Source organism: Globicephala melas, chromosome 15 (assembly GCF_963455315.2).
Source record: "Globicephala melas chromosome 15, mGloMel1.2, whole genome shotgun sequence".
Taxonomy (NCBI): domain Eukaryota; kingdom Metazoa; phylum Chordata; class Mammalia; order Artiodactyla; family Delphinidae; genus Globicephala; species Globicephala melas.
The window spans coordinates 61,182,199-61,196,566 of NC_083328.1; the positions used below are offsets into that span (position 1 = coordinate 61,182,199).

The 14,368-nt window shown below is 43.5% G+C and overlaps 1 protein-coding gene across 1 annotated transcript in view; it reads right to left on the reverse strand.

The window, feature by feature from the left end:
* The window catches only part of CDK5RAP1 (CDK5 regulatory subunit associated protein 1), a 47,198-nt gene extending 38,255 nt beyond the window's left edge, over positions 1-8,943 (reverse strand). The window contains 6 exon segments of the mRNA XM_030830909.2: positions 1,017-1,227; positions 3,151-3,251; positions 4,279-4,313; positions 4,804-4,907; positions 6,666-6,768; positions 6,771-8,943. Coding sequence (XP_030686769.2) covers positions 1,017-1,227; positions 3,151-3,251; positions 4,279-4,313; positions 4,804-4,907; positions 6,666-6,768; positions 6,771-6,827 — 611 coding nt within the window. The 5' untranslated portion in view covers positions 6,828-8,943.
* Positions 8,944-14,368: the final 5,425 nt, after the last annotated feature.

Genomic DNA, 14,368 nt, shown 5'->3' on the forward strand with positions numbered 1-14,368 from the left:
ATCACCCTCTTTCATTGCGTCATGTATATGAAAGCCTAAATTTATCTTAAGGAAATAATGATGGATAGATGTATAGTAAAGATGTTGACTGAAGGACTGTTAAATAAATGTTAGCTATTAATTTTTATAAAGCATTCCAACAACAGAGTATTGGACAGCAATTAAAATGGGAGGTTGGCAAACTTTTTCCGTAAAAAACCAGATGGTAAATATTTGAGGTTTTGCAGACTATACAGTAGAGACTCATCCTCCTCACAACTACTCAATTCTGATATTGTAGTGGCAAAAGCAGCCACAGATAATATATAAACAAATGGGTATGGCTGTATTACAATAAAACTTTATTTACAAAAATAGGCTATAAGCCTATTTGCCAATCTGTTAGAGAAAATTTCATGACATAACAAATGTACATTATTTTAAATATGAAAAGGTTATAAAACCAAGTACACCAAGAGCCAATTTTTATAAATAAATATACACAAAGCATACACATACAAACGCAGAAGAAAGAACAGAGTGATACACACCAAACTGATAATAGTGTTTATCATTAGCAGGTAGGAGTATAGGTAATTCTTACTCTCTTCTTTATGTTTTTCTATCTTTCCACATATTCTTCAACAAACATGAACTATTTTGTCATCAGATCTTCTTTTTTTAACTTAAAAGATCAGAGGAGGGGAATAAAAGATCCTGAAAGCCCTAGATATTTTAAGTGAAAAAAATAATAAGAGTATAGAAGGGAGGGTAGGAAAGATTCCATATTATATACATGAATGCATGTGCAAAGAATACCTCTGAAAGGATTATATAAGAAACTCCTAACATGGCTGCCTCTGAGAGGGAGCCTAGGAGACTGAGGATGACAGGTGTGAGGGAGTCTTACTATACCATCTTTTGTCTTCAGTTTTTTGTACTATGTGCATTAATTTTTTTAATGTAATAAAATTAACATGTTATTTTAAAAGTAAGAAAGGAGAAGCTGACTCCCCATCTCTTGGTCAGTGACTCACACAAAAGCAGAAGTGGCACTGGGGCTCATCTGGACTGGCAAGACATCAGCATAGGTCTCATCCATAGAGAGCAGAACATTGGCAGCTTGCTGGCCTGACTCGGCAACAGCAAGCAGCCGAGGAAGGTCCCTGTAGGCATCTGGACCAGCCAAAATATCCACCGTTTTCTCTCTGTTGAGGATCTCCTCCTTCAATCTCTCAGCCATGCAGCCTGGGAGGGAAAAGAAGTAAGCTAAGACCTGTTCCCAAATTCATCTCGTCTCACTTCTTTTTAGTACACATTCTCTCCGGCTGGATCAGAGACCAGGTCACAGAAACTTCTCTAAGAGTTTAGCAGCATCCCTCAAATTTGCCCAACACTTCTATACCTCTGGAACCTGCATATTCCTATATAAGAAAACCACAGGAAAACAGCTCTATAGCAATTCAATTAAATGCCTGGAAAAATGAAACCACCATCCAAAAACCTTTCTAGACATGAACCACCTCTTTTTTCAATTGAAAATTACTTGGTGCTACAAATAAAAACTATTTTGTGTCAGGAACTTATTTATTAAAATAAAACTTACTTATATACATCTGCACTTACACACTTTATCCCTCTTGTTGCCCATAATACTTATTAAAACCTATAAGAAATGAGTTATCCATCTACGCTGGTATCTTCCATAATCAAGAATACCACTATTAGTAAAACTATACAATTAAAAAACTCATTTTATTTAAAAAAAAAAAAACCTTTAAAAACACTGGTTTAAGAACTCTTCTTGGCTGTACAACCGTGTATAGCAGCATCATTCACAATAGCCAAAAAGTGGAAGCAATCCGAGCGTCCATAAACAGATGTGATATATACATACAATGGAATATTATTCAGCCTTAAAAAGGAAGGAAATTCTGACACAAGCTACAGCCTGGATGAACCTTGAGGGTATTATGCTAAGTGAAAAAAGCCAGTCACCAAAATGTTGTATGATTCCATTTATATGAAGTACCCAGAGCAGTAAAATTCACAGAGGCAGAGAGTAGAATGGTGGTTGCCAGGGATTGAAGTGAGGGAGGAATGGGGAGTCATTACTTAATTGGTGTGGAGTTTCAGTTTGGGAAGATGAAAAAGTTCCTGAAATGGATAGAGGTGATGGCTGCACAACAATGTGAATGTACTTAATACCACTGAACTGTACATCTAAAAGGGGTCCAAATGGTAAACTTTATGTTACATATACTTTACCACAATTAAAAGAAAAAAACTATTTGGGGGATTTCTGACATTCCTAACAGATATATACCCAGGGGCTTCTATAATGAAGGAACTGGAATGGAACAAAATATTCTAGCTAATCTTTCCATCCTCCTGCATCACTCAGTACATTAATCTGTGTAATAAAGGATATGCTCCAACCTGTGTTTCGACCCATCATCAAGAAGAATTAATTTAACTATTCCACAATGGACACAGTCTATTTTAAGGTTAAGTACATTGACTAAATTCTGGGACCATGAGGGTACAGAATATTTATTTCTGAAATATTCCTCCCAGCTATCTATACCAGAGCTGTCCAACAGAACTTTCTAAGACAATGGTAATGTGCTGTATCTACACTGTTCAAACTGGTAGCACTAGTCAAGTGTGGCTACTGAGCAGTCGATATGTGGCTAGTGAGACTGAAGAAGTGAATTTTTAATATTATTTAAGTGTAATTAAATTTAAATGACCACATGTGACTATTGGCTATTATACTGGTCAGTGAATAATTAGATCTTCACTTGCGCATGCTTCAGGAGTCAAGATAAAAGGTGCCTACGTGGTAAATTCAAGCTGCCCCTTCAGACTCCAAACTCTCTCCTATCCACTACTCTGTGCCACCATGAGCCCCATCAGACTAGTGAGGACAGATCACTTTCTGAGTACAGTCCCTATTACTTTAAGGCACTAAGAAAAGCCCTCTTATGAGCTTTATCTCATTTAATCCTACAGCCTCTGACATTAAGTATAAGAGTTGAACGGCATGTATAAGATTGTATAAGATTTCTTCACCACTGGGAATCCAGCCTCAAAGGGAAATCCTAGCATATAAAGCTACACGGAGCCCAAGTCTCACAAAATTCACAAAATCTGCAAATTACCAGATACCTAGAATCCCAATCCTCAGAGGCACTCGGGAGCGGAGCCGTTTTGACTTCAAGGATTTGAGCTGATGTAAACGATTCCAGATGGTCTGTTCAGCCTTCTCCCTGCAGAGGTCAAAAAAGGTAGACCTGAACCTGAAAATAAACTACAAAGCAATCTAAAAGAGCAAGACAATGGGAAGAATGGGAATTCCCTGGCAGTACAATGGTTAAGACTCCACGCTTTCACTGCAAAGACACAGGTTCAATCCCTGGTTGGGGAACTAAGATCCTGAAAGCCATCCGGTGTGGCCAAAACTATTCCTAGAATGATGCCCTCCCTGCACATCTCCAAATCCTGACAAGCCTTTAAGCCAAAATCAAAAACAATCTACTCCACAAAGCCCTCCCCAATTCTCCTCTGTTGGAGAGTTTGTTCTCCTGTCACTTTAACTATTCTATTCCCTGTACTCAGCAATTTCTTTTTACTGTTTGAATTTTTTACCTAGTGCTTTCTGCCAGATGTTAGAGCTATTTGTGTATGTCTCTTAGTTCCCATATCAGACCAGACTCCTTAAAGTCAGGCTCCATGGAGGAAGGGTTCATTTCGGAATCTCTCAAAGAACTTAGTCCAATGTCTTGCAGCAAAGACCCTCAGGACAAAAATGCTGGATTAATTAATTGATAGTATAGCCAGCTGAGGAAACATAACACCAACATGCCTTGTACACAGAGACAAAGTAATGAACAGGGTATGTTCACTTCTGATGGATGCCACCCATCTCTGTTCAGAAGAACTCTGTCCCTGACCACTGACGGTACCTAGCCCTTATGATGTGAGGTACATCATAAACATGTGCCATTGGCTGCAAGAAAAACCCAAGGAAAAGTTGGGCAACTCAGCACACTCTCGGTTTCCTCATCAATAAAATGAGTTTGATAACAGCACCTACCTCATAGGGTTGTTGTGAGAATTAGTTAGTGCACGTATAGTACTCAGTACAAGACTTGACATTCTACCATTACTATCTCCACTGGTGTAAAACTGCAAATCCACTGGCTCATCTCCATAGGTAGGGCCAGCCTGGCACCGTTGGCTCTGGCATTATTATATAAGATATATTCACTCTCTAGGTAAAGAACAAATTCCCACCTGATAGAACATGTGACAAGGAGGACCACATCAGCCTGGGTGGAGAGCAAGGAAAAAAAAGAAAATTATGACCTTTGAAATTAACCTTTTAGAATCACTACCCACAGCCCTTTTTTTTTTTCAGATTGTGGTGAAACACACATAACATAAAATTTACCATTTTAACCATTTTTAAGTGTACAGTTCAGTAGCATTATGTACATTCACACTGCTGTGCAGCTATTACCACCATCAACCTCCACAACTATTTCAACTTCCCCAACTAAAACCTGTACCCATTAAACACTAACTCCCCATTCCCCTCTTCAAGGCCCATTTTTAACCTAGTTCCTTGCCTGAAGGTGAGCACTACCTTAAAAGTTTCAAAAATAACTGCAACAATAGTACAGCTCGGTCCCACACTGCACTTTCCTCAAGGGAATTCACTGTCACTAGGCCACAGCCTGCTCATGAAACTCCACCCAAGAACTGGCACACATGCAGAATCTCGCCCAGGAAACAAGGGGAAGCAGGAAATGTGTGTACCTCCTGAAGGTTACTGGTCCGGAGGTAGCCACTCTTCTGTAAGATGGACCAGGCTATCTCTGTGTCATTCACATTCATCTGGCAGCCATAGGTCTCAAGGTAGACTGCAATGAGAGGGCAATTCCACTGTAGGCAGATGAAAAGGGACCGCATGTCTCAAAAGGGCTCCTCCCCAAATGCCCCAGAAACACCTGAGGCAACTGGTTAGCCGCTAAGTCCCCTGTTGCCTCAATTCTAAGGCATCATTAATTGCCAGATGTACCCCCAAATTAATGACAGCCTTTCAGAACAAAAGAAATACTATATTATATACACACACCAATTACAAGCCGTATCATTTAAAAATGGAGAAAACATGCACCTGAGAATCAGGAAATATGGTTATAAAAACAATTAGAAAAGGGAGAACTAGTTGACAATAATTATCAACCTGGGGGAAATAAATTTAAATCCATGTTAGGGCTTCCCTGGTGGTGCAGTGGTTAAGAATCCGCCTGCCAATGCAGGGGACACGGGTTCGAGCCCTGGTCCGGGAAGATCCTACATGCTGCGGAGCAACTAAGCCCGTGAGCCACAACTACTGAGCCTGTGCTCTAGAGCCCACGAGCCACAACTACTGAGCCTATGCTCTAGAGCTTGTGAGCCACAACTACTGAAGCCCGTGTGCCTAGAGCCCGTGCTCCGCAACAAGAGGAGCCACTGTAATGAGAAGCGCATGCATAGCAACGAACACCCAACACAGCCAAAAATAATAAATAAATAAAACAAATAAATTTATTTTTTAAAAAATCCATGTTACACTCCTCCTTCTCAAAATGAGGTTCTCCAGACTCTGGAGGGAGCAGCAGTGGCCAGAGGGTACATAAAGCCACAAAATAAAAATGAGGCAACTTCCTACAGTAACTTCAAACGTCTTAAGTGAAAGCAAGCATGGCTAACATGACATAAAACACATTTGCACAAAGTTATAAGAACCTCAATTTCACACCGCAGTAAGACCCTTCAAACTAAATTCCTATTTCAACCCCTGTGCCCACCAACGCACTTTAATCTACAAACCCAAATAAATTCTAAATGGAGTTAAAAGTTGAAGGATAATCACATGAAAACCAATAGAAAAGATCAGTAATTTTTTAAAAAAAGAAACAATCAGGATTTTTTTTTAAACCTTCCTTGGCTCACTTCCCTTGTATAAAAAAAGAAAATACCAAACTTATGTCAGGGAGACACTGAAGGGAACAACAAATTTTAAAGGACTACAAAATACTGAGCAGGAGTCACAAGGTATCCAGACTCCTTGATTTACCAATTCAACTCCTAGAAATTTATTCCAGAATAAAATTTTTAAAGAAGCTATCTATATATGCATGTATCTGTATACATATATATGAGGCACTTATTATAGTGTTATTTGTAATATAAAAATTTTTGAAACAGCCTAATGTCCCAACAATTGGAAAACATCATGGTACAGCATGTGATATTTTGCACCAATGTTTTTAAATTTAATTATTAAGACTAGTATTTGGAAGAATATGGAGCAACTAAGCCCACGCGTCACAACTACTGAAGCCTGAGTGCCCTGGAGCCCTCATGCTGCAACTACTGAGCCCACGCACCACAACTACTGAAGCCCGCGTGCTGCAACTAGTGAAGTCCGCATGCCTAGAGCCCATGCTCTGCAACAAAGAGAAGCCGCTGCAATCAGAAGCCCACACCCCGCAGTCAAGAGTAGCCCAGAAAGCCCGCGTGCAGAAATGAAGACCCAACGTAGCCAAAAACATAAAGAAAGAAAGAATCAGACTACAGATACTGGAAAGGAGTAAAGCAGGAAGTCCAAAGAGAAGTAAAGTAAAACCAACCTTTTCTCTGCCTTCCTAAAAGATCATCCACTGTGAGATATGGGGGTGGGTCCTCCACATCTGGAGTAGACAGTTTCTCTTGAGGAACTGAAGCACTTCTTAAAAAATGCTGAAAAGTCGGTCCAGTGGCCAGCCTGGAGCTGAAATCCTTCCAAACTCCATCCTCCTGCCGCCTCTCTGGACTGGGACCTGCAGAGCTGCGGACACCACTGTGTGCCCTGCAGGTCCTAAGCAGCAGCCAGGACACAGAGGTCAAGGGCCCCCACCTCAGACATCTCTGTGCTTGGAGGACACACTGTAAAGGATGCATGGCACTAAAACAGCCCAAAGACTGCAAGAGAATGACAGACATCACCAACATTTATTGAACACTATATACAGGGCACTGCTCTAAGCACTTCCAAGTGTATTAATACATTTAATCCTCACAAAAACCCAGGAAGGTACTCTTAATAATATTGTCCCCTTAATAATATTTTACAGGTGAAAAAACTGAGGCAACTTGCCAAATATCACACAAAGAAGTGCCAGAGATGAGACGCAAATCCAGGTAGTCTGTTTTCAAAACAAAGGGGTGGTAGAGATGAAATGAGAAGCCCTGACAAAATAACAAAGTAGCACCTTGTGCCAGGAACAGTTCCAAGGGCTGTAAGTGTATCAGCTCTTTAAACCTTCACAGCATCCTGAGTAACACAGGCAACAGACACTATTATTATCCCCGTTCAGAGAGGAGGAAATAGACAGAAAGGCTGAGGGACTTACCTAAGCTCCCACAGCCAGTAAGCAGCAGAGTCGGGATTCAAAGAAAGGTCTCTATTACAACAAAGCCTGTGTCCCTAGCCACCTTGCTACACCGCCTCCCCACACTGTGAAAACCATTTACTGAGGGCATCTTCTTTTGGGTTCCTTCAAAAGTAAAGTATCTAACATGGGGGCACCATATGCCTGATCGGTGACTACTTTCGACCTCCAAGAGTCTCAGATTACTGCCCTTCAAACTTCCCACCCAGACTCTCTCACATATGACTGGGGGAGAGAGATGGAAAATGGCACAACCTTTACAGAGAGCAATTTGCCACCTTCCATCAAAATTACAAATACACAAACCCTAGATAACTAATAAGAACCTACTGTACAGCACAGGGAACTCTACTCAGTACTCTGTAATGACCTACATGGGAAAAGAATCTAAAAAAGAGTGAATATATGTATATGTATAACTGATTCACTTTGCTATACAGCAGAAACTAACACAATACTGTAAGTCAACTATACTCCAATAAAAATTAATTTAAAAAAAACACACACAAAAACCCTTTGACCAAGCAGTTCCATTCCTAGGTATTTATCCTACAGATAGACTCATGTGCAAAATAACCTATGCATAAGGATATTTGATGCAGCAGTGTTTCTAATAGCAAAGAAACGGGAAAGATCTAAATGTCACCCATAGGGGACTAGTTAAATAAGTCACAGTACGTCCATACAATGGAATAAGATCCAACCGTTAGAAAGTGAGGTTGAATCTATACATGACAAAAAAGCAAAGAAGCAAAGTGCTATACTAGATACAGCGGGCCATCCACAAATCTGTGTAGGAAAGAAGACATGAATATTCAGGTACATATTTATAAATGCACACAGTATCTCTAGGATGCATAAGAAACAGTGGGTGCCCCCCAGGAAGGAACCTAGGTGACTCAAAGTACGAAAGGTGGAGACTTACTTTCCACCACATATTCTTAATGGACCCCACATCTCCAGCCTGACTACCTCACTCCAGCCATACCAGACATCTTTGTACTGATCTTCACTAGCTTCTAGGCTTTTACACATGCTGTTTTCTCTGACTAGTGTATCTTCGCTCAACTGACGTGGCCAACTCCTACACTACTTTTAGGTCTCTGTTTCCTCCTGGAAGCCTTTCCTGGCCACCACCGCCAAAGTCTAGGGGTCCTCCCCTAGGTTCCCAAAGCCTCCTTATAACTATCACAAGACTCATCACTTTGCTGTTAATTACTGCTTATCTCTTGTAAGCCGGAGGTCTCTGAAAGCAGGGAACAAATCTCATTCATTTTTATATTCTTAGTATCTCCCATTCTAGTAACATGGCAGGTGCTATACATGTAAAATGAGCAGATGTGGCCTGTTACTTCTCCAACCCCATCACCTGCTGTACATGCTACCAGCATTTTAGGCAGGAGCAATGCCAACCTACTTTCAAGTGACAGACAACAGCAGACTTTTAGTGTGAACTTTAAAGTCACCCGTTTCTGCCCCTTACTTGTTGTGTGACCTCGGGAAAGTCAAATTCCCACCTCTGAGCCACGAATTTCACATCTGTAAAATAAGGATAAAAATAATACCCACCTCTCAGAGGTGTTGTGAGAATTAAAGATGTTAAAACCTAACTTGGCATACAGTAAGTCTTCAGTAACTGCACAATTGCAGCCCACACCTCCTTTGATGGTGGGTATAGAGCATTGTGGTTAAGACGCGAGAGACAGAGTCTGACCCAACTGCTGCCTCGCCAGATAACTTTGGGCACGTGGAAGCGTCTTAAGTTCTGGGAGCTTCCATTTCCTCATGTGTAAAATGGGAATAATAGTACCTATTAGAGCACCTGTCTCCATGTCTGTTGTGAGGATCAAATGTGACAATGCGAACAAAATGCTTGCATAGCACAATGTAGGGGGCCTCGGTGAGGGCCCACATTAATTAGTCGACAATAACGATGAGACAATAGCCTCATCTCAACATAAACAATAAAGCATCCCACTTCATTGGTGATTACAATGTGTCAGGCGTGGTGCTAAGCGCTTTTCATGGATTACCTTATTTAATCCTCACAGCAACTGTGAGGCAGGTTCTACTATCATCCTCACTTCACAGGTGACAAAGCTAAGGCTCAGAGGAAAGAGGGCTGACTTGTCCAAGGTCATAAACGAGTAGGAAGCGGGGCTGGAGTGCGAACCCCGACAGCCGAACTCCAGGGTCCGCGCTGTAACCACCGCGCCAACCTCCCCTTGAACACCGCGCATTCCCGGGGCACCGCCGCCCCTCCAGTCCCAGACGTGGGGCGTGGCCGAGGGCGCAAGCGACCTCCGCCGGCGCTCCGTTCACCTACCGCTGCCCGAAAGCCTGGCGTCCAGCCGCGGAAGCTCCTCTCAGTAGGTAAGCTCCCGGCTCAGCTGTCTGCGGCTGCGCACGCACACGCGCAACTTCCGTTCCGCCTCCAATTTCCGTCCGGGGCGCTCCGTCCGGCGGAAGTGCGTCTTCTCTATTGTCCGGGTGGGTCCAAGCTCCTGGCTTTGAAAACCCTCCACTGGTGAGCTGAACCAAGCGGTAACCCCTAGCCGGCAGGTGGCAAATGAGCGCTTGAAATGTGGCGAGTGCGAGTTAAATGTGTTCTAAATGTAAAATACACACCGGATGTCGAAGAAAGGATGCCAGCTATCTCCTCGATAATTTTTATATTGACTACGTGCTGAGATAATATTTGGGATTTATTGGTTTAAATGAGTATATTATTTAAGTTTGTTTCATCTGTTTCTTTTTACTTTTTTCATGTGGCTACTGGGAAAATTTTAATTATTTACGTGGCTCGCTTTCTATTTCTATTGGACAGTGCTGCGTTATAGGTTAAAGATTTCCCAATTCACGTTTCCAGCATAGAACCCCCCTCCCAACCCCTGGAGTCACAGACACATAGTTCCACTGTCTATGGGGCACGTCCCCTTGGGTACCTATCGACCGTCTGTAACTCAATACAGAACTCTTCATTTCTTCGTACACATCCTAACCCAAAACCTGTGTCTGCCCAGTCTTGCCCATCTCAGTAAATGACCCAAGCATCCTCCCAGTTGCACTAGGAGAAACTGAGTCATTTTTTGTTTCCTCTCCCTCAATCTCCACACTCAGTCTATCAGCAAAGTTTTGTCAGCTCTAACTCCAAAATGTCTTAAATCTATCCACTTCCCATTCTCCCTTTCTTCTTCTGCTGCAACTCTAGCCCAGGCCACCATCATCTCATCAGAAAGGACAGCAATAGCCTGCTAACTGGCCTCCTTGCTTTTGCCCTTAACCTAGTCTCCTACCAACTATTTCCCACACAGAGCCTAAGAGAGTTTGTTTTCTTAACTCAGATCATGGGAATTCCCTGGCGGTCCAGTGGTTAGGACTCCGCAGTTTCACTGAGGTGGGCCTGGATTCAATCTCTATCCTTGGTTGGGGAACTAAGATCCTGAAAGCTGTGCAGTGCATCAGGAAGAAAGCAAAACAAAACAAACAAACAAAAAAAACAAGACAACTCAGATCACATCATTCGTCTGCTGAAAACTCCCAGTGGCTTGCCATTGCCTTTGCAATAAAATCCAGATTTCCTACTGTGTCCTAGGACCTGCATGATCTGGCTACTGCTTACTTTTTACTTCTCCGACCTACTTATTTATTTCTTACTATTTACTTCTCCTAGCATGTTCTCTCTAATTAACTATATTTCAACTACACAATTTTATTTTGCTCCTTCAATACCCCAAGCACATGTTTATCTCAGAGCCTTTGTACTTTGAACATTCTCTCTGGAATGTTCCCCCAAATTGTTTCAAGGCTGGTGCCTTCTCATCCTTCAGCTCTCCAGAGAGGCCCTCTCTGACCACCCCATGTAAAAGGCTCCCATCACTATCACATCATTTTCTTCTCAGTATTTGTCACTATCCAAAATGATAGCATTTTTTGTTTACTTGCCATTGCCTCTCTCCGAGACATTCAGCTCCCTGAGAGGAGCAACACATTCTGTCATGTTCACGGCAATATTCCCAGGATGTAGCACAGAGTCTGATTCATAGGAGGCCTTAATAAATACTTGTTGAATGAACAAATGACTGCTTTATGTATTAGTTTGGGTTCCCCAGAAGCAGACCTTGAAAAAAGGACTTGAGTGCAGGCAGGTGATCACAGGATACGCTGATAAGGTAACTCAGGGAATGAGACAGGGGAGACAGCCAATAAGGAGGGTGTTATCAAGCCAGGTGGGCATCTGGGTCTTCATTCTGTTGGGGAGCTCTAGGAAACAGTGTAAGACACAGACCTCAGAATTATTTCACCGAAACGGAGAGGAAGCTGGGGTAGTTATATACTACCAGCCATGGTGGAAGTATACTACATGTGTTAATTCCTCAGTGCTTCTACTCTGCCTATGCAGGGAAGGCTGTGGTTTGGGAGAAAGCCCTCTATCAATAAAATGCAGTCACTGACTCCAGCATTCTGAATTACCAAGGCTCTGGGCGGCCTGACAACCCCTGCTACAACTGGCCTCTTCGACACCTCATTAGAACTCTATGAGGTTATTATTGGCCCAAGTTACAGGTGAGAAAACTGAAAATACAAAAAGGTAGTCGAGTGCTGAAGCTCACATAACTAGGGTATGGCAGAACTGGGATCCACCCACAGGTCAGTCTGATCCCAAAGTCCTATTCTTAACACTGACTGACTAATTCAAAGTCAGACTGGCTGGTTCACATTAAGGCTCCGATGCTTACCATGATAGCCATGGCCAAGTCAGTCCCCCCTGCTGACTTCCACTTTCTTTGCATATAAAGTGGCTGCCATGTAGAAAATATACTGCACTGAGGGTAGGAGGGTGGGAAGACAGATCAGTAGAGTACTGAGGAGGCTGTGGCAGTTGTCCAGAGATTGTGGAGTCCTGGGCCAGTGCGATGGCTTGGGGCAGTGAGGAAAAGACAAACCCAGATTTCAGGAGTTTGAGACATACCACAATAAATTCCACAGCATCTCTTTACATGACTGCTGGGTGCCAATTGAGTCAAATATACAAAGGCAAACACAGCCCAAGAATTGTATTATGGCTCTTGTTTTTTACTGTGGTTCTCCAGGTAATCTAGAATGTGCTCTGATCTTTTCAGGCAATAATCAGCACCGAAAATACAAAATTTCAGAATTCCTGGAAAACTTTTACACTCTAGAGACAAGTTCCTGGAAACTCTGAGATCTAAAGACTCCAGTTGGAGAAATATTCAGGTTTCCTGTCAAAGTTTTTACTACAAGGGGAAGATGTTCTGTCCTAACGCGGCCGGGGGTGGGGTGCCACCTGTGCCACACAGAGCCCCACCATGGTGGCCGAACCTCCATCCCAATAGGAGTTATGTTGAGGAGGGAAGCCTCCCACCCACGCTACCAAGGTCAGACAACACCCATTCACTCTCCACAGTGACCCCAAGCATGGACCCTGTCCTTCCTGACACATCAATTCTCTATTTCAGGTCCTACTTATCATTTCAACATGGCCCTTCCCTCTTTAGCCTTGGTATTGTCCTCCTAGAATCACAGGAGAGAGGGATTCTAGAGCTGGAAAGAAGCCACTTGTAGAGCTTCCAATGTGGGAGTCAGGGAAGAGCCAGGATTTCAACCCAGGTCTCTTGGCCTCTTGGCCCCAGGTGCTCTTTCAAATCTGGATCTTCCCCTAGTGGCCCCAGAAGGAGGTGTCACCTTCCCCTTTTGTGGCCAGAGCAGGAGGCAGCAAGTCAGATGTCAGAGCTACCCCTTGCCAGTTCTGATTGCCCATGGGATGGGCATGAGGGATGTTCTCTGGTGCGTGTTATGCTGCCCCCACCTATACATACACACACACACACACACACACACACACCAGCCATTCCCAACATCCCTACTATCCTTTCCCACACACATCAGCCCATGTGAGGGCCAGGGACCATTTCCAACCTCCCAACCCAACACCCACTACATTCCAACAAGGGTCCTTTCAGCTGCCATATTGTGGAGTCTCAGACAGTGTTGTGTCTTGGGCAATGAAGGTGATAAAAACAACACCCTCCACCCCCGCCCAGATCTCCAGGAGCTTGGAAGGCTCATGTTCCATCCCACCTTGGGAATCTGTCATCTGGGATGCCATTCCCCCTCCTACCTAACTCCTCCTGGTTGCTGATAGTTCTAACAGTTACTGAGCAATTTCTTCTTCCCCTCCTCCTTCCCCACTGATTCAGCCTCAGCCAAATGACTTGTTTTGGCCAACGGAATGAGAGCGGACACAATGCAGAGGATGTACATGTGCTTGTGCACTTTGCTTGTCTTTGAACTCCAGTGACTTGCCATGAGAACATGCCCTGGGAGCTGATGCCCCTTCATCCTGGGCTCCAGAAGGAAAATCATAGGGTAGGCCTGAGCCCAACCCACAGCCTGGACCAAAGCCACCCAGCCAAGCCCAGCTTCTAATGGTCAAACTGCAGTCAACATGCAGCCCCAGAAGCATGAAAATAAATGCTTGTTGCTGTGGCCACAGAGTCCGGAGCTGTTTTGGTCCACAGCATTACTGCAACAGCAGCTGATTTTTAGCCTGCTCCTTCAGAAGCACACCAGCTTCAGGTCTCCTCCTGAGAGAAACCTGCCCTCACCCCCAGAGCAGGTCAGGTCCCCGCTGTCCTCTCTCGTATTTCCATGAGTCTACCCAATCACACATTTGATTGTGAGAGCTTCTGCTGAATTTCTTTCCCCTGTGCAAGGGGGCCTGTCAGTCTTGCTCCCAGCAAATCAGCTCCTGGACCCAAGGATTAGCACAAAGTAGGTGTGCACTATGCATTTCTCAAATGAACAGTGGGTGCTTCCCTGGTGGCGCAGTGGTTGAGAGTCCGCCTGCTGATGCAGGGGACACGGGTTCGTGCCCCGGT